The sequence below is a fragment of the Rhineura floridana genome, chromosome 19 (assembly GCF_030035675.1).
Source record: "Rhineura floridana isolate rRhiFlo1 chromosome 19, rRhiFlo1.hap2, whole genome shotgun sequence".
NCBI lineage: Eukaryota > Metazoa > Chordata > Lepidosauria > Squamata > Rhineuridae > Rhineura > Rhineura floridana.
In genome coordinates, this window is record NC_084498.1 from 272,432 (window position 1) to 290,388 (window position 17,957).

The following is a 17,957-nucleotide window of genomic DNA, read 5'->3' on the forward strand; positions in this document are numbered from 1 at the left end:
AATGCCATCTAGGGGATAAGTAATCAAATGTTTTAATAAATAGATTTTAGTACAGATTTAAATAACAGTGTATTAAATGTATAACTTTATAGGTGTCTTTCCATAAAGAAAAGGGTACATCTAGGGTGGCCTGCTTGTCTGTCTATATTCACTAATACGCAAAAAACCTTAAGGTTTAAGAATGTACCTATAGCCCACAGATATTTCTACCAAACTTTAAAAAGCAGGGAAATTGGGCAGCTATAGTGAATGCACCAGGGGAGCAGGAGACCTGAACTCATCTCTGAGATATTGTACTGCCCTACAAAGTTGTCAAAATGCAAACACAATTTGGGTTGGTCTTTCACAGTCTAATCCACTTGCTGTGTAGCTTGGAACAATTTGGTAACATGTGCCTCTGGGTAATTCCTTTACATTTTGATTGTAATAGAACTAGGAGTAATTTGTTACTTTTGTGGAGTAATTGTAACATTTCCAGCATTACTTTTGGGCATTACTTGGGGGGGGAGCAGGGGAAGTCTTCTGCTCCTCTGATTTGTGGATGAAAATCATGTGCCTCAAACTGGGCTTCTGTGCAGTGTCGCTCTTTCTTCATGCTCTGTGGATGGGCAGGAGGCGACGAGGGAGGAGTCGGAGAGTCAGATGGGGTGAAGTGGAGAAAACAATTATTTAAAAAAACAGATAGTGGTGGTGAAGAATGGAGTGGAGGGGGAAAGGAGCTGGAGGTCAAGAACGTGGATAAAGGAGGAGAAGGAGGCAGCAGCGGAATGGAGATAAAGAACTGTGGAAGTGAAAGATGACAATGTGTGTGTGTGTGTGTGTGAGAGAGAGAGAGAGAGAGAGACTGAGAATACTGTGTTTGCTCTTGGCACACAAAGTGGCCTCCACCACCCTCTCTGGCTACTGTGCTGCATTTGCAGTATTTTAACTTTTGCATCTCAGGGGAAAATGTGAGTGAGTGTCCCTTAGTTGGTGGCAGGGCAGGGTCTGGGAGGTGGTTAAGTGAGAGAGATTATGCTGGCTGGCTGGGGTGTGTGTGTTGCACTTGGTTTGACGTGCAAAGATCTGAGTAGTGGCCTCAGCCTCCCTCCCCACCACCCTTACCAGCAGAGAGACCACCATTGCTATCTTATGAATAAAAAAATTATTCTACTACTACCTCTGTATGTGTTTGTTTTTAATGTTGTTTTTGGCTACTTAGATGTGCAGCAGCCGAGGCCACCACCTTGTAGGTGTTTTTTTAAAGTAATTGAAATGTAATTGTAGTGATTACTTCGAAAGAAAAGTAAAGTAATCAGTTACTTTCAGAGCAACTGTAATTGTAACGGTGATTACTACTTTTTGGGCCATGTAACTGTAATTTATTACTTTTTAAAAGTAATCTTCCAAGCTCTGCTCTCCTGGATGTTTCTGGAGGCTGACCCTGCATGTGCTGGCATGTGCTTGTAAAGAATAAAGGCCTACTTTTTTGCTTCAAGCCTGTGTCTTCAATTTTTATTCATGGACCCCCAGCAAAAGATCCCAATGGAGAAAGAATTCTCCTACACCCTCTTCCTTTGTAGGAAAGAAGCTCTTTTGATAAACAACTTTATTGCCATCCTGGTGGCTATCCTAATGGGAATCAGCTTTCCAGCTGGACTGTATGAACTGCTGATTGTTGGGAGATTTTTGATTGGTGTGAACGCAGGTAAAAGAAAATAACTAAATTTTGTCCCTGGGGAAATGTAACCAGTTCATCTTATGGCACAACCATATCGCTTGATGGGATTTCTGGATCATCAAGGGCACCTGTGGGATATGCAGTGTGCATATGGAATATCATGAATGATCAGCTTTAGCCATCTTTACTCTATATAAAGCCCTATATAGCTTGGACCTGGATACCTGGAAGATTGTCTTACCCCTTATATACCCATAGAGGAAGGAAATGGTAAACCCGCTCTGAATACCACTTACCATGAAAACCCTATTCATAGGGTTGCCCATAAGTCGGAATCAACTTGAAGGCAGTCCATTTCATTTCATTTTTTATATACCCAGACGATCACTACGCTCTGCAGGCGAGGGCCTCCTGCAGATAATATCTTATCAGGAGGTCCTTTCCACACAATATAGAAAGCGGACCTTTAGTGTAGTGGCACCTACCCCTTTGGAATTCCCTCCCCTTAAATATTAGGCAGATGCCATCTGTGTTATATTTTTGACACCTACTGAAGACCTTCCTCTTTTAATAAGCCTTTTCAGTGGATACATTTGTCCCAGTCTGTATTTGTGTTGGAATTGCTTTTAAAGATGTTTTAAAACATTTTTTAAAAGATGTTTTTAATATTTTTAACATGTTTTTGAAGATGTTTTATTTTAATGTATTTTACACTCTGTTTTTATGATGTTTTAGAGTGTTTGTAGTGTTTTTGTTTGTCGCCCTGAGCTCCTGTTTGGAGGAAGGGTGGGATATAAATGTAATAAATAAATTTTATAAATAAATAAATAAAATAATACTCGTTGCTCAAATATGCAGGAGCCTTTGTGGAGTTTAATTTTTAACCGTATGGTTTCTGAGCTTGTTGTTGAGGCTGAAGACCCCCCGGGATATTGCTAGCAATATATTTTGAAAAGAGCCAAGAAGAGCAAGGCTGAATGTCACCCTGCAACAAAGGGTTCCACCACTGACGTCTTCTTCATTTCCAGGCATTGGCTTCTGCGTGCAGCCCCTCTATATAGGAGAAGGCAGCCCCCAAGCATCTACGGGGTGCTATGGTCATGGGCAGTTCCATATTCCTGACAGGAGGGATTTTCACAGGACAGATTATTGGCCTCAGGTGAGTGCCAGAGTCCCGGTCACCAAGAGGTAGCCTGCCCTGTCTTGGAACTGGCTGCCCTTCGTCCTAGCCTCTGCATCACCTGGCAGGGGACCTTTCTCTTCCTCCGTTAGGGAGCTACTTGGTGGAGAGGCCTCCTGGCATTTCCTGCTCTCAAGCAGCTGCTTCCCAGCCTTTGTCCAGCTCTTGGCTCTTCCTTGGTTTCCGGAAAGTCCCCGGTTTCTCTTCATTGACAGAGGGGACGAGATGGAATGCATGAAAGGTAAAGCCTGCCCTTCGGGATCCATAGCAAGGTCCGTTCAGGAGGTGCACCATCCCTCCCCCAGCCCACCTGCTCAGCAGCTGACTCCCCACCCAGGCCACTTTCCTATCCAAAGGGGATCTTGGTAGCTGATAACAATAATAATAATAAACTTTTATTTATTAGTCGCCCATCTGTCCGACTGAACGGACACTCTGGGCGACGTACACAATATAAAATGCAATCGCCACATATACATAACAATCACAATATAATATCAAATCATCTAAACCATCCTACACTAGTACAGTATAAAACCGAACCCACCCCGGAGATCCCGTAGGCCTGCCTGAAAAGCCAGCTCTTTAGGACTCGGCGAAAAGCCATCAGGGAGGGGGCATGCCGAAGGTCAAAGGGAAGCAAGTTCCAGAGGGTGGGGGCCACGATCGAAAGGCCCTCTCCCTGCTCCGCACCAGCCGAGCTGTTTTCACCGGTGGGACCGAGAGAAGGTCTTGAGAGGCTGATCTTGTTTGGCGGCATATTTGATGATACTGGAGGCGCTCCTTCAGATAAACTGGGCCGGAACCGTATAGGGTTTTAAAGGTTAATACCAACACCTTGAATTGGGCCCGGAAAATAACTGGGAGCCAGTGTAGCTCGATCAACACTGGGGTGATATGGTCCCGGCGATGGCTCTGCTTTATTAAGCGTGCCGCCGCATTTTGTACCAGCTGGAGTTTCCGGACCGTCTTCAAGGGTAACCCCACGTAGAGCGCATTACAGTAGTCTAATCGAGAGGAGACCAGAGCATGTATTACCCGTGGGAGCAGATGTATAGGAAGATAGGGTCGCAGCCTCTGTACCAGGTGAAGTTGGTACCAGGCTGCCCGGCTCACTGCAGAAACCTGAGCCTCCATAGACAGCTGGGAGTCCAAAATGACCCCGAGACTGCGGACTGTGATGTTCCTGTATTAGTGTATATACGGTAAGTGCTGTTTGTATAGGAGATACATGGTAAGTAGAATGAAAGAGGAAGGGGGAGTGAATGGGCAGTAGAATGTTGGATGATTGGCTGAATGTTTAAAATGGCTGACAGTATAAAAGGAAGAAGGACAGTGGAATCTGGGTGGTGAATGTTAGTGGGTTGTTTTGGTGGGTTTTGAGAGGAGATTGTGTGGAGAGTTGGTGGATGTGAGGAGAGGGTGGAGTTCAGATTAATACTAAGACCAGTACCTCAGGAATAGATGTAACCATATGCTTAAGTGCCTTTTAAAGTAATCTTGTTATCTTTGTTATTCAATAAATACTTTTGGTTTACCAAAGGCCTGATCCTTGGCTGGGGTTTCACAGACCAGAAGGGAGGGTAAGGTAATGACCAAGGCTGAAGAGTGACAAATGGTGGCAGCGGGGAAGGGAAGAATAACACCACAAGCAGTCTGAGTAAATCAAAGGGATTGGGACAGCTTTAGCACGCAGTCACAGAGGTAACCTGATAGAGAGACTCAGGCCGAGTCTCTGGGACTACTGGTTATAGGACGTGACTGGTGGTGCTGCCTAGCAGGGGGATCTGTTGAGATCTGTGCTAGAGCGGGGAGAGAAACCATAAAAAAGGACAGTCCGGACTGGTGGAGTCCCTGGTGGTGCCTAGAGACAGGCAGTAACCACGAGCAGGTAGGAACCTGACAGGGAGAGCCAGGGAAGGGCGTCACACGGACCTGGTCTTTCACGGGCAATCTCACCCCATTAAGCACCAGGTCAAAATTACCCAATTATCTCCCACCAGCAACACCTCAGTTTTGTCGGGGTTCAGCTTCAATCTGTTCTCTCCCATCCATCCACTTACGGACTCCAGGCAATTGGACAAGGTATCCACAGCCAACTCTGGTGAGGATTTAAATGAGAGATAGAGCTGCGTGTCATCCGCATATTGGTGACACTGCAGCCCAAAACTCCTGATGATGGCTCCCAGCGGTTTCATATAAATGTTGAGTAGCATGGGGGAGAGGATAGAACCCTGTGGCACACCACAGTTGAGGGGCCAAGGGTCTGAAACCTCCTCCCCCAGTGCTACCCGTTGATATCTACTGAAGAGATAGGAACGGAACCACCGTAAAACAGTGCCTCCTATTCCCAATCCCTCCAGGCGATTTAACAGGATACCGTGGTCGACGGTATCGAAAGCCGCTGAGAGGTCCAGGAGGACGAGGAATGTATGTTCTCCCCTATCCAGCGCCCTCCTCATATCATCCACCAGAGCGACCAAGGCTGTTTCAGTTCCGTGTCCAGTCCTGAAGCCCGATTGGAAAGGATCTAAATAATCTGCTTCCTCCAAGTGTGTCTGTAGCTGTTTAGCCACCACACGCTCAATCACCTTGCCCAAGAACAGTAGATTGGAGACAGGGCGGAAGTTGTTTAAGTCTTGGGGATCCAAGGAGGGCTTTTTCAAAATAGGTCTTATCACTGCCTCCTTGAGGGCTAATGGCATTGCACCCTCCTCCAAGGACGCATTTACCATTGCCTTGATCCCTTTGCCCAGTCTCTCTTTACAGCTCATAACGAGCCATGAAGGGCAAGGATCAAGCAAGCAAGTAGTTGGTTTCACAGTAGAGAGCACCTTGTCCACTTCATCAGAAAGAAGAGGTTGAAACTGATCCCAGCAAACCAGACTGCAACTGGCCGCCTCTGGACCACTACCTGTAACCACGACGTACGGAATCTTGCCCTTTAGGCGTTCGATTTTATCAGCAAAGTGTTTTACAAATGTGTCACAGGAGGCTTTTGAATGTTCCATAGGTTCCTGCGCAACTGGACCGACCAGGCTTCGGACCACTTGGAACAACCTCCTGGGACAACACTCTGCCGACGCAATAGAGGCAATGAAGAATTGCCTCTTTGCTGCCTTTGTTGCCCGGTGGTAGGCCGCTATTGCCACTCTAACCAGTGTCCGATCGCCTTCAGCGCCTGACTTCCGCCATTGGCGCTCTAGTCGTCTCACTTCCTGTCTCAGACCGCGTAACCGTGGTGTATACCAGGGTGCAGTCTGAGTTCTGTTCAGGGGGAGAGGACGTTTTGGTGCCACCCGGTCTATTGCCCTAGTGATCTCCCTGTTCCATTCCATCACCAGGGTTTCGACCGGGTGTCCTTCAGTTAGTTCCAAATCACCCAGCGCATTCAGGAATCCATTGGGCTCCATCAGGCATCTGGGGCGGACCATCCTAATAGGTCCTTGTCCCCTGCGGAGTGTATGCGGCAATGAGAGATCCAATTTCACCAAGTAGTGGTCTGACCATGACACAGGGCTAGATAAAACATTCCCCATTTTCAGATCACTTCCCTTCTCTCCCGAGACAAACACAAGGTCAATAGTATGGCCAGCTACATGGGTGGGACCCATATTACTTAGGTGCAGTTCCCACGAACTCATGGTCTCAATGAAATCCCGAGGGGCTCCAGTGAGAGCGGCCTCGGCATGCACGTTGAAATCCCCCAAAACCAATAATTTCGGGGTAAACAACCGCACAGCCGAGACCACCTCGAGCACCTCGGTCAGGGAGTCTGCTGTGCAGCGGGGTGGGCGGTACACAAACAGAATTCCTAAACTGCCCTTTGGTCCCAACCTCCAGTACATACAATCAACATACTTGGTCTCGTGGAGAGGAGGTCTGGCAAAAACCAAGGACTCTTGATAAATAATAGCCACTCCCCCTCCCCGCCTACCAATCCTCGGCTGCTGTGCATATTGGAAACCCGCTGGGCACATGGCCTCAAGTATAGGGGCTGAGGCCTCATCCAGCCAGGTTTCCGTAATGCACACCAGGTCTGCGTTCTCATCCAGGATAAGATCGTGGATGAGCGATGTTTTCTGAACCACAGACCTGGCGTTACATAACAGCAGTCGAAGGTTGGATGGAGTCTTACATCCCCCAGTTATCTTCTGGTTTTGAGCAGGCCCGGAACAAGGGATGGGTACAATACATCTATCCCTTGTTCCCCAAAACTGGCGTGGCCTGCCACATGCGCCTTTCCAGGATCTGCCGCCTAGCCTCATAATGCCGTGGCTCCCCACACTATTCCTCTCCGACCTACACATGTGTCCCTCCCCGTCTGCCGATCAGGCAGGCCCCCCACCCCTAAAATTAAATTAAAATTAAAAGTTAAAAATAGCCTCCGTCTTCCTTGGTCCAGATAACGTTGAATCAACTCGCCTAAGCTTGCTGGCACCTCCTCTCCTTCTCTCCCGTTGCGGTCGGAGCAATTGAATGCTCTGTTATTCTCCTTGGCCTCACGTCTTGTTTCGATCTCAATGAAGAGCCACGACCCTAGCGCCGAGAGCACAACGAGCAGTTCGAATGCCCCATCATGCCATACCTGCCGCCAGCCACTCTCTTGCCTGCACAAGGCGTCCCAAGCACCAAAAAGCCTCCCTCAAAGCTAATCCGGCGACGGTGGCAGCGGCGGGGAGGGGGCGCAGGCCGCGGCAATGGGCGCGGCAATGGAATTATCCACGCCCCAACAGGCCGCGGCAACGGGTGTAGGCCGCAGCAGCGGCGATGGAAATGCACCCGCAGAGTTACCGCAGATGGCCATTTCCTTCCACTCTTCTGGCCAGGCTACAATTTTATTTCATGGGCTCCCCTCCTGATGACTCCACCAGGCCCTGACCCCCACCTGTAGGATGCACCAAGGAAGACAAGTCCACCGTGCAGCATCATGTGTCCAAGGACTCGTGGTAGTGGCCCTGGGTAAGCCAGTGATTGCCATGCCAGAGATTCTTGGATGAAACGGATTATCTGGATCCATTTCAGTCTGGTTTCAGGCCTGGTTACAGGACAGAGACAGCTTTGGTTGCCTTCGTGGATGACCTTTGCAGAGAGCTGGACAGGGGGAGTGTGTCCCTGTTAGTTCTATTGGACCTCTCAGTGGCTTTCGATACCATCGACCATGGTATCCTTTTGGACCGCCTTGCTGGGATGGGACTTGGGGGCACTGTGTTATGATGGCTCCATTCCTTTCTGGAGGGACAAACTCAGAAGGTGGTGCTGGGGGACTCCTGTTTGACTCCTTGGCCGTTGACCTATGGGGTCCGTCAGGGTTCAGTTTTGTCCCCCATGTTATTTAACATCTATATGAAACCACTGGGAGAGGTTGTCCAGGGGTTTGGGGTTCGGTGCCATTAGTATGCGGATGACACCCAACTCTATTTCTCCTTTCCACCTAAAGCCAAGGAAGCTGTCCTAGTCCTGAACCAGTGCCTGGCATCAGTGATGGACTGGATGAGGGCGAACAAATTGAAACTAAATCCAGACAAGACAGAGGTGCTCCTGGTCAGTCGAAGGGCAGATCAGGGAATAGGGATTCAGCCTGTGCTGGATGGGGTTACACTCCCCCTGAAGACACAGGTTCGCAGTTTGGGTATGCTCCTGGACTCAGCTCTGAACTTGGAGGCCCAGGTTTTGGCTGTGGCCAGGAGTGCCTTTGCCCAGTTAAGACTAGTGCACCAGCTGTGCCCATTCCTGGAAATGCCTGATTTTACTATGGTGATGCATGCCTTAGTTACATCCCGTTTAGACTACTGTAACGCGCTCTACGTGGGGCTGCCATTGAAGACTGTTCGGAAACTTAAACTGGTACAAAGAGCTGCAGCCAGTGTATTAACAGGGGCTGGTTACAGGGACCATACAACTCCCTTGTTACTACAGCTCCACTGGCTGCCAGTTTGTTTCCGGTCACAATTCAAAGTGCTGGTTTTGACCTATAAAGCCCTATATGGCCCAGGTCCAGGCTATTTGTCAGACCGTATCTCCGTATATGAGCCTGCCCGGGCCCTGAGATCTTCAGGAGAGGCCCTTCTCTCAGTCCCAACACCCTCGCAAGTACGATTGGTGGGGACGCGAGATAGGGCCTTCTCGGTGGCTGCTCCTAGGTTCTGGAACTCCCTTCCTAGGGAGGCACGAATGGCCCCGTCCTTGCTATCCTTCCATCAGCAAGTAAAGACTTTTTTATTCCGACAGGCTTTTGGGATAGAAGTGTTTAGGATTGGGCTTTACAAGGCTTGTTTTATATTATTATTTGTATTATTTTAAATTGTTTTTATTTATTTATTTATTTATTAAATTCATTAGTCGCCCATCTGGCTGGTTGTCCAGCCACTCTGGGCGACGTACAAGATAAAAAAACAATACATTAAAACGTTAAAATTTAAAACCATAACAGTAAAAACCTAACCCACCCCAAAAGCCTGCCTGAAGAGCCAGGTCTTCAAGGCCCGGCGGAAGCTCATTATAGAAGGGGCATGGCGGAGATCATTTGGGAGAGAGTTCCACAGGGTGGGGGCCACTATTGAAAAAGCCCTCTCTCTAGTCCTCACCAGTCTAGCTGTTTTAACCGGTGGGATCGAGAGAAGGTCTTCTGAGGCTGATCTTGTTGAGCGGCATCCCTGACGATGCTGGAGGCGCTCCTTCAGATAGACTGGGCTAAAACCGTATAGGGTTTTAAAGGTCAAAACCAACACCTTGAATTGGGCCTGGTAAACAACCGGTAGCCAGTGCAACTCTTTCAGCACTGGAGTGATGTGATCTTGCCGGCGGCTGCCTTTAATCAGACGAGCCGCCGCATTCTGTACCAGTTGCAGCTTCTGGACCGTTTTCAAGGGTAACCCCACGTAGAGCGCATTACAGTAGTCTAGGCGAGAGGTGACCAGGGCATGTACCACCGGTGGGAGCAGATGGTTGGGAAGGTAGGGGCGCAGCCTCCGTATCAGATGGAGTTGATACAGCGCCGCCCGGCTCACAGCCGAGACTTGAGCCTCCATGGACAGCTGGGAGTCAAGAATGACCCCCAGGCTGCGGACCTGGTCTTTCAGGGGCAATTGTACCCCATTGAGCACCAGGTCCACATCCCCCAGCCTTCCCTTGTCTCCCACAAACAGTACCTCGGTTTTGTCAGGGTTCAGCTTCAGCTTATTCCTTCCCATCCAGCCACTCACCAACTCCAGGCACTTGGACAGGGTTTCTACAGCCAACCTCGGTGAAGATTTAAATGAGAGATAGAGCTGCGTGTCATCCGCATACTGATGACATTGCAGCCCAAATCTCCTGATGATTGCCCCCAGCGGCTTTATATAGATGTTGAACAGCATCGGGGAGAGGATGGAACCCTGTGGCACCCCACAAGTGAGAGGCCAAGGATCCGAGACCTCATCCTCCAATGCCACACTTTGGTACCTACCAGAGAGGAAGGAATGGAACCACTGCAATACAGTGCCCCCCATGCCTAACCTCTTCAGGCGGTCCAGGAGGATAACGTGGTCAACGGTATCGAAAGCCGCTGAGAGATCAAGGAGGACAAGGAAGGTGCATTCGCCCCTATCCCACGCCCTCCTCATATCATCTACCAAGGCGACCAAGGCTGTTTCAGTCCCATGTCCAGGCCTGAAGCCCGATTGAAATGGATCCAGATAATCCGCTCCCTCCAAGTGCGCTTGCAACTGCTTTGCCACCACCCGCTCAACCGCCTTGCCTAAGAATGGCAAATTTGAGACTGGGCGAAAGTTGTTCAGATCTTGGGGATCCAAGGAGGGCTTCTTTAAGATTGGTTTTATTACTGCCTCCTTGAGCGCTGATGGCATTACTCCCTCTTCGAGAGATGTATTTACCACCGTCTTGATCCCCTCACCCAGTCTATCTTTGCAGCTCATAATGAGCCACGATGGGCAAGGATCGAGTAAGCAAGTGGTTGGCTTTAAGGTTGAAAGCACCTTGTCCACTTCATCAGATGGAAGAAGCTGGAACCGATCCCACACCACCAGAGCACCACTGGTCACCTCTGGCTCGCTCACTGTGTCCACAGCGCATGGAATAGCACTCTTAATACGATCGATTTTCTCCGCAAAGTGTTTAGCAAACTCGTCACAGGAGGCCTTAGCATGTTCCATTGGTTCCAGAGCAACTGGACTGACCAGCCTCCAGACCACTTGGAACAGTCTCCTGGGACAGCACTCTGCAGATGCAATAGAGGCAGCATAAAAATCTTTTTTTGCTGCCCTTATTGCCACATGATAGGCTGCTGCAGCCGCTCTAACATGTGTCCAATCGTCGTCAGAGCGAGATTTCCGCCACCGGCGCTCTAGCCATCTCACCTCCCGCCTCAGAATTCGCAACCGTGGGGTGAACCATGGTGCCGTCTGAGCTCTATTCAGGGGGAGCGGGTGTTTCGGAGCCACCCAGTCTAATGCCCTGGCGATTGCAGCATTCCACCCCTCCACCAGGGTCTCAGCCGAGTGGCTGTGTGCATGCTCCAGAGAGTTCCCAAGCGCATTCAGGAATCCATCAGGATCCATCAGACGCCTGGGGCGGACCATCTTAATAGGTCCTCCACCCCCATGGAGGGTTTGTGGCACCGAAAAGTCCATCCTCACCAAGTAGTGGTCTGACCATGACAAGGGGGTGATGGATGTACCCCCAATTTTCAGATCACTCCCCTCCTCTCCCGAGACAAACACAAGGTCGAGTGCATGACCTACATGGGTGGGCCCCATTGTAATAAGGTGCAGCTCCCAGGAAGCCATGGTTTCCATGAAGTCCTGAGGCACCCCAGTAAGGATGGCCTCTGAATGTACATTGAAGTCCCCCAATACCAGCAGGTTTGGGGACTGTACACGCACAGCCGAGACCACCTCCAGCACCTCGGCCAGGGAGTCCATCGTGCAGCGGGGTGGACGGTACACGAGCAGAATCCCTAGACTGCCCTTTGGGCCCAACCTCTAGCACATGCAGTCTGCCACCTTGGTCTCACAGAGAGGAGGTCTGGTGAGAACCAGGGACCTTCGGTAAATAACCGCCACTCCCCCTCCCCGACTACTGACCCTCAGCTGCTGTGCATACGAGAACCCAGCCAGACACATGGCCGCAAGAACAGGAGCAGCAGCCTCATCCAGCCAGGTTTCTGTAATACATGCCAGGTCCGCGCCCTCATCCAATATCATATCATGGATGAGGGATGTTTTTTGGGCAACAGACCTGGCATTGCACAGCAGCAGTCGAAGGCCAGAGTATGGAGTCAAGCTTCCCCCAGCTGTCTGTTGGCTCTGGACAGGCCCGGAACAGGGGACAGATATTATGCATCTCTCCCTAGTTCCTCTTACCTGACGTGACCTGCCCCTAGCTTTCCACCAGCATCTGCTGCCCAGCCTCGGTATACATTGGCCTCCCACCCTTCCCCCATCACTCCCCTGTGATTGACACATGCCCCGATGTAGGCTTCCACCACTCAGGCAGGCACCCAACCTTAAAACAACCCCCCCCCCCAAAAAAAGAAGGAAAAAAAAGGATGACCCACAACCAGCACACAAAAAAACCCCAGGCCACTTAGATTTTTAAGTGCCTTTCACGGTTTTAAGGTTGTGCATAGTTTAATTGTATTTTAATTGTATGTTTTTCTATGTTTTTAACTACATGTAGTTCTATTTGTAAGCCGCCCTGAGTTCCAGTTGGAAAAAAGGGCGGGGTAAAAATAAAGTTTCAATTCAATTCAATTCAATGCCTGTGAAATGAGAGAAGCACTACCAGGCCAGCAGCCAGTTCCTTGATCAGGTGGCTGGAAGGGTGACTTCCATGTTCAAGACTTCAAGGCACCTCACCTCACTGCCGTGCTGAGGAAGAGCAGCTCTTCACTGCCTCCTGAAGGCAAAAGTTCTGTGTGCTCTTGAGGCCTAAAATCTTGCTCTTTCTCCCTTCCTAGCATTGAAGTGCTTCCATGGCCCTTTGCATTACCAGATGGAAATGGAGGACATTCAGAGGGAGCGCTTTGCCCTCGGGGGTGAGAAGGCCAAGCAAATCTTCATGGACCACAGCATCCGATGGCAGCTCATCACCACCATCCTCATAACAATGGGCCAGCAGCTTAGTGGGATCAATGCAGTGAGGGTCAGGATTGAGCCATTCCCCACTCAGCTCAGGAGGAGAGCTGCTCTCTGTGAGGCTACCACTGTCCCAGCTGTATATAAGGACATGTTTCTACATGTTCAAACCTAAACTAGCTTGGAACCAGCTTAACTGCCAAGAAGTCCTCAAAAGCTTCTTGGGAACGCTCATCTTGAGAAGATGCAGAGTATGGTGAGGTGCTCAGTTCTCTGTTAGAACTGCACTTCCCAGGATTCCTTGGCTGAGAGTTAAGAAGGTGTGAAACTGGTTCAGTGTGAGAGGAAGGACCTTTCTTGCTACAGTTAACACAAAAAGGGAAGAACGTGGCCTCAAAGGCCACCAGAGCTCAAAAGCAGACCTGGAGCAGGGAAGGGGGAATGTCAACCTTTTTAGAAATTGGGGCCACAGATGCCTGAACTTCACTCACAGAGAGAGACATTCCCAGCCCTCCTTCATTCCAAAGCACTTGTCAGAAAATAAGAGCTGGGCTGTTTATCTGCCTCTTTCATGTCAAGTTCCAGTTTTCTGTTTTCTGTGCACAAGCTGGCCAGCTGATCTGGCATCTGTACTGAACTCTGCCCAATCCAAACCGTTCCCTCCAAAAAACAAAGTCAGTGTCTGCCAGTGGCCTCCACCCCAAGCCATACACAAAAAGCAGTTTTTTTTCCTGCAATTATAGAATTATAGGACCAGAATAAAACTGTTGTGTGTGTAGGCTCCCCCCATCTCTCTCTCTAGGGGCTAAATGTTGCCAGGTACATTTTGGTTTTAAGAACTCTGAAATGAAGCCAAGTGTGGGACTAGGATTTGGGACACCAAGGGACTTTGCCATTAAACTCACTTTTCACCCTAGCAGCCAGTCAACATGAAAGGGGAAGTGTGTTAGCTACTGAGAAGAGTCTTCTCAGTGGCTGATACCTCCTGGTACGACTTCCCGTGACCCTGGACAAATACACCCCTGCTCCAAGAAAATAATGGAGAGTTTACATGTTATGCACACTAGTTTTTAGTCAGCAGCAATATGAAAAGATTCTTGCCTTTTATTTACTTGAAAAATTATTAGCCACTTTTCCAGGGTAAGACCCCAGCCCAAGATGATGAGATCTGAGCTTGCCAGGCCCTGGCTGCACCCTCTTCTCCAGGTGATTCATTTCCCATGCGTTGTGTTTTTGGAATCTGCTCACAGATTTACTTCTATGCAAGTTATGGTTTTGAGGAAGCTGGGATCTCCCGAGAAAATATTCCCTATGTGACTCTAGGCACTGGGGCTTGCGAGTGCAACTCACTGCCCCCATGTGTGTAAGTGATGAGTTCCAATTCTGCCAATATGAATCTTTGTGACAACAGAGGGAATTCTTCTTGCTGTTCTGCTGAATGAGTTCCTGATTTCCTCTCTTCCCTGCAGGGATTGCTCATTGAGCACATGGGGAGGAGGGCTCTGATCCTGGGAGGCTACTCTCTGATGACCTTGTGGTGCATAGTGCTGACTTTTTCCCTGACGTACCAGGTAGGTTTGGCAATGACATGGGTCAGGGCTGTCACCTGGTGCATGAATCTGCTGTTCACTGTGGCCCAGTTGCAATGCTTCTTTCCATCGTGATGTCGGCATGAAAGCCCATGCTCCCATGGCAGTTGCCACTGCAGGCCAGTGGGTCTCAGAGTCTTCCATGCAGCAGGAGGGAAGCCATGCCAGTGCAGAGCCTCCACTTTGGCCAACATTGCAAAGATTTCTCCTCCAGGCCTGGCCCTCACTGCCTTTTGGCTGCTTACCTGTGAGAGATAGTGGCCTCAGCCAGTGCCAAGCCCTCTGTGTGCTTTCTCTCCTTAGGTGTACTCATGGGCACCGTACCTAAGCATGGCCTGCATATTTGCCTTCATCTTGAGCTTTGGGCTTGGACCAGGTACCTCTCCCCTGGGGTGACTTTGTTGCAGAGACTGCATGCTCCTCCTAGTACCAACTACTAGGTTTTGAGTTAGGAATTTTCAGAGCCTATGAAAGACAGAGCAGTAGGATGTTCCCATCCAAGTGCGTAAGCCTGCCTATTGAGGGGAAAGAAGGAAAACCCTAAGAAGAGCCTGGCTGCTGGAGCAGACCAAAGGCCCATTTAGTCAAGCTTCCTGCTCCCACAGTGGCCAACTGGATGCTTCTGGAAAGCCCCTCAGGAGGGCATGAGCTTAACAACTTCCTCCAGCTCATGTTCCTGATCAACTGCTCAGTAACCATGTGTGGGTTGGCCCTTTTAACCTTTGATATGTGTTCATTTACATATGCTAATCCTCCCAGGAGCTCAGATGGGCAAATGGCAGGCATGGCGTTCCCAAGTCATTCCCCAACCAGCTTAATTCAAGAGCTGCACGAGATGCCTGCAGGCCATTTTCTGGGCACTATTCTTGGATGTTTGCCGCCCTAGGCTCCTACTGGGAGGAGGGACAGGATATAAATAAATAAATAAATAAATAAATAAATAAATGTATAGTCTTGCCTTTCCAAGAGGCAACAGTTATCATTTTTAACTGCCATGCTCTAAAATGAAAATGAGTTGCAACCATCCATTTCTCCTAGCCAATAAATAAATAAATAAATAAATAAAAATTTATTTAATTAGTCGCCCATCTGTCCGCCTAAACGGACACTCTGGGCGACGTACACAATATAAAAACAGTATAAAAACATATACATACAGCAAATTACAATATTAACAGCAATTCATCTAACCATCCTTCAGTAATACAATATAAAAAACCTAACCCACCCCAGAAATCCCATAGGCCTTGTAGCCAATTTCCAACAAAATCTTGATGCTAACCTTCCCCTCAAATACATAACAAGTGATCTACTAATTTAGAAAGGGAAACAGTTCTTTCCTTTTCTTGAAACATTCCACATCCACTTCCTGAATAACAGAATCTCTTTGAAAACTGAACTCTAGGTGGAGTGACAAACACTTTGACAACCGAGTTGTTCACACAGTCTTCGTTCCCTGCTGTTTACATGATCACAGGAGAAGAACATAAGAACATAAGAAGAGCCTGCTGGATCAGGCCAGTGGCCCATCTAGTCCTGCATCCTGTTCTCACAGTGGCCAATCAGGTGCCTGGGGGAAGCCTGCAAGCAGGACCCAAGTGCAAGAACACTCTCCCCTCCTGAGGCTTCCGGCAACTGGCTTTCAGAAGCATGCTGCCTCTGACTAGGGTGGCACAGCACAGCCATCATGGCTAGTAGCCATTGATAGCCCTGTCCTCCATGAATTTGTCTAATCTTCTTTTAAAGCCATCCAAGCTGGTGGCCATTACTGCATCTTGTGGGAGCAAATTCCATAGTTCAACTATGCGCTCAGTAAAGAAGTACTTCCTTTTGTCTGTCCTGAATCTTCCAACATTCAGCTTCTTTGAATGTCCACGAGTTCTAGTACTATGAGAGAGGGAGAAGAACTTTTTTTTATCCACTTTCTCAATGCCATGCATAATTTTATACACTTCTATCATGCCTCCTCTGACCCGCCTTTTCTCTAAACTAAAAAGCCCCAAATGCTGCAACCTTTCCTCGTAAGGGAGTCGCTCCATCCCCTTGATCATTCTGGTTGCCCTCTTCTGAACCTTTTCCAACTCTATAATATCCTTTTTGAGATGAGGCGACCAGAACTGTACACAGCATTCCAAATGCGGCTGCACCATTGTCGTGTCCGGGACTGGACTCAGAAACCAGACCAGGTTGTGAAAGCAGTTCAGTCTTTATTAGAGTAATATCCAAACAGAGGCTGCGCCTTCTCATGAAGGAACACGATACATGTGTCCAGCGACATGCAAGAGAGTTGACAGAACAAGGAATCCCAGCCCCCCCTTTCCTTATAAAGGGGGCTTTCTGGCGCGAATTCTCTCACTCCGCCTTAGAGTGCTCTCTTCCCCGCCCCACCTCTCTCTCCCCTTTGCTCGTTTTTGTTTTCTCCGGGTTCGTGGTGAAGGGGGAAGTTCTGCCCTCTCCCCTTCTGAAGATTCTACCTCTGGTATTGGGGAAAGAGGGGGGTGAACGTCATGCCCATCAGGCGGGCTTTTCTCTGGCTGATGAAGGAGTTGAAGTCCCCCTCCTTCTTGTTCTAACAGCTCTGGCTCGGGAAGGGGGGTGAGCGTGGGAAATTCCTGAGCAGAGTCTGTATCTGTTCTGCTGGAGTTTCAAGGCCTCCCTCCCCTTCTTCACACAACTCTGGGAAAATGATCTCCTCCTCCTTGTCTAAAGTGCCAGGGTCCCAATCCTGCATCCTGACAACCATAGATTTATACAATGGCATTATGATATCGGCTGTTTTATTTTCAATACCTTTCCTAATTATCCCTAGCATGGAATTTGCCTTTTTCACAGCTGCCACACACTGGGTCGACATTTTCATCGTGCTGTCCACTACAACCCCGAGGTCTCTCTCCTGGTTGGTCACCGCCAGTTCAGACCCCATAAGCGTATATGTGAAATTAAGAGTTTTTGCTCCAATATGCATAATTTTACACTTGTTTATATTGAATTGCATTTGCCATTTTTCCGCCCATTCACTCAGTTTGGAGAGGTCTTTTTGGAGCTCTTCGCAATCCCTTTTTGTTTTAACAACCCTGAACAATTTAGTGTCATCAGCAAACTTAGCCACTTCACTGCTCACTCCTAATTCTAGGTCATTAATGAACAAGTTGAAAAGTACAGGTCCCAGTACTGATCCTTGAGGGACTCCACTTTCTACAGCCCTCCATTGGGAGAACTGTCCGTTTATTCCTACTCTCTGCTTTCTGCTTCTTAACCAATTCCTTATCCACAAGAGGACCTCTCCTCTTATTCCATGACTGCTAAGCTTCCTCAGAAGTCTTTGGTGAGGTACCTTGTCAAACGCTTTTTGAAAGTCTAAGTACACTATGTCCACTGGATCACCTCTATCTATATGCTTGTTGACACTCTCAAAGAATTCTAATAGGTTACTGAGACAGGACTTTCCCTTG

General features: G+C 48.7%; 1 protein-coding gene across 1 annotated transcript in view; it reads left to right on the forward strand.

The window, feature by feature from the left end:
• Positions 1 to 17,957, forward strand: part of LOC133373451 (solute carrier family 2, facilitated glucose transporter member 11-like) — a 32,366-nt gene that overhangs the window by 11,643 nt on the left and 2,766 nt on the right. The window contains 9 exon segments of the mRNA XM_061603232.1: positions 1,563 to 1,687; positions 2,689 to 2,726; positions 2,728 to 2,819; positions 2,933 to 3,081; positions 12,799 to 12,977; positions 14,167 to 14,277; positions 14,386 to 14,487; positions 14,809 to 14,881; positions 15,911 to 15,980. Of these exon segments, the coding sequence (XP_061459216.1) occupies positions 1,563 to 1,687; positions 2,689 to 2,726; positions 2,728 to 2,819; positions 2,933 to 3,081; positions 12,799 to 12,977; positions 14,167 to 14,277; positions 14,386 to 14,487; positions 14,809 to 14,881; positions 15,911 to 15,980 (939 nt within the window).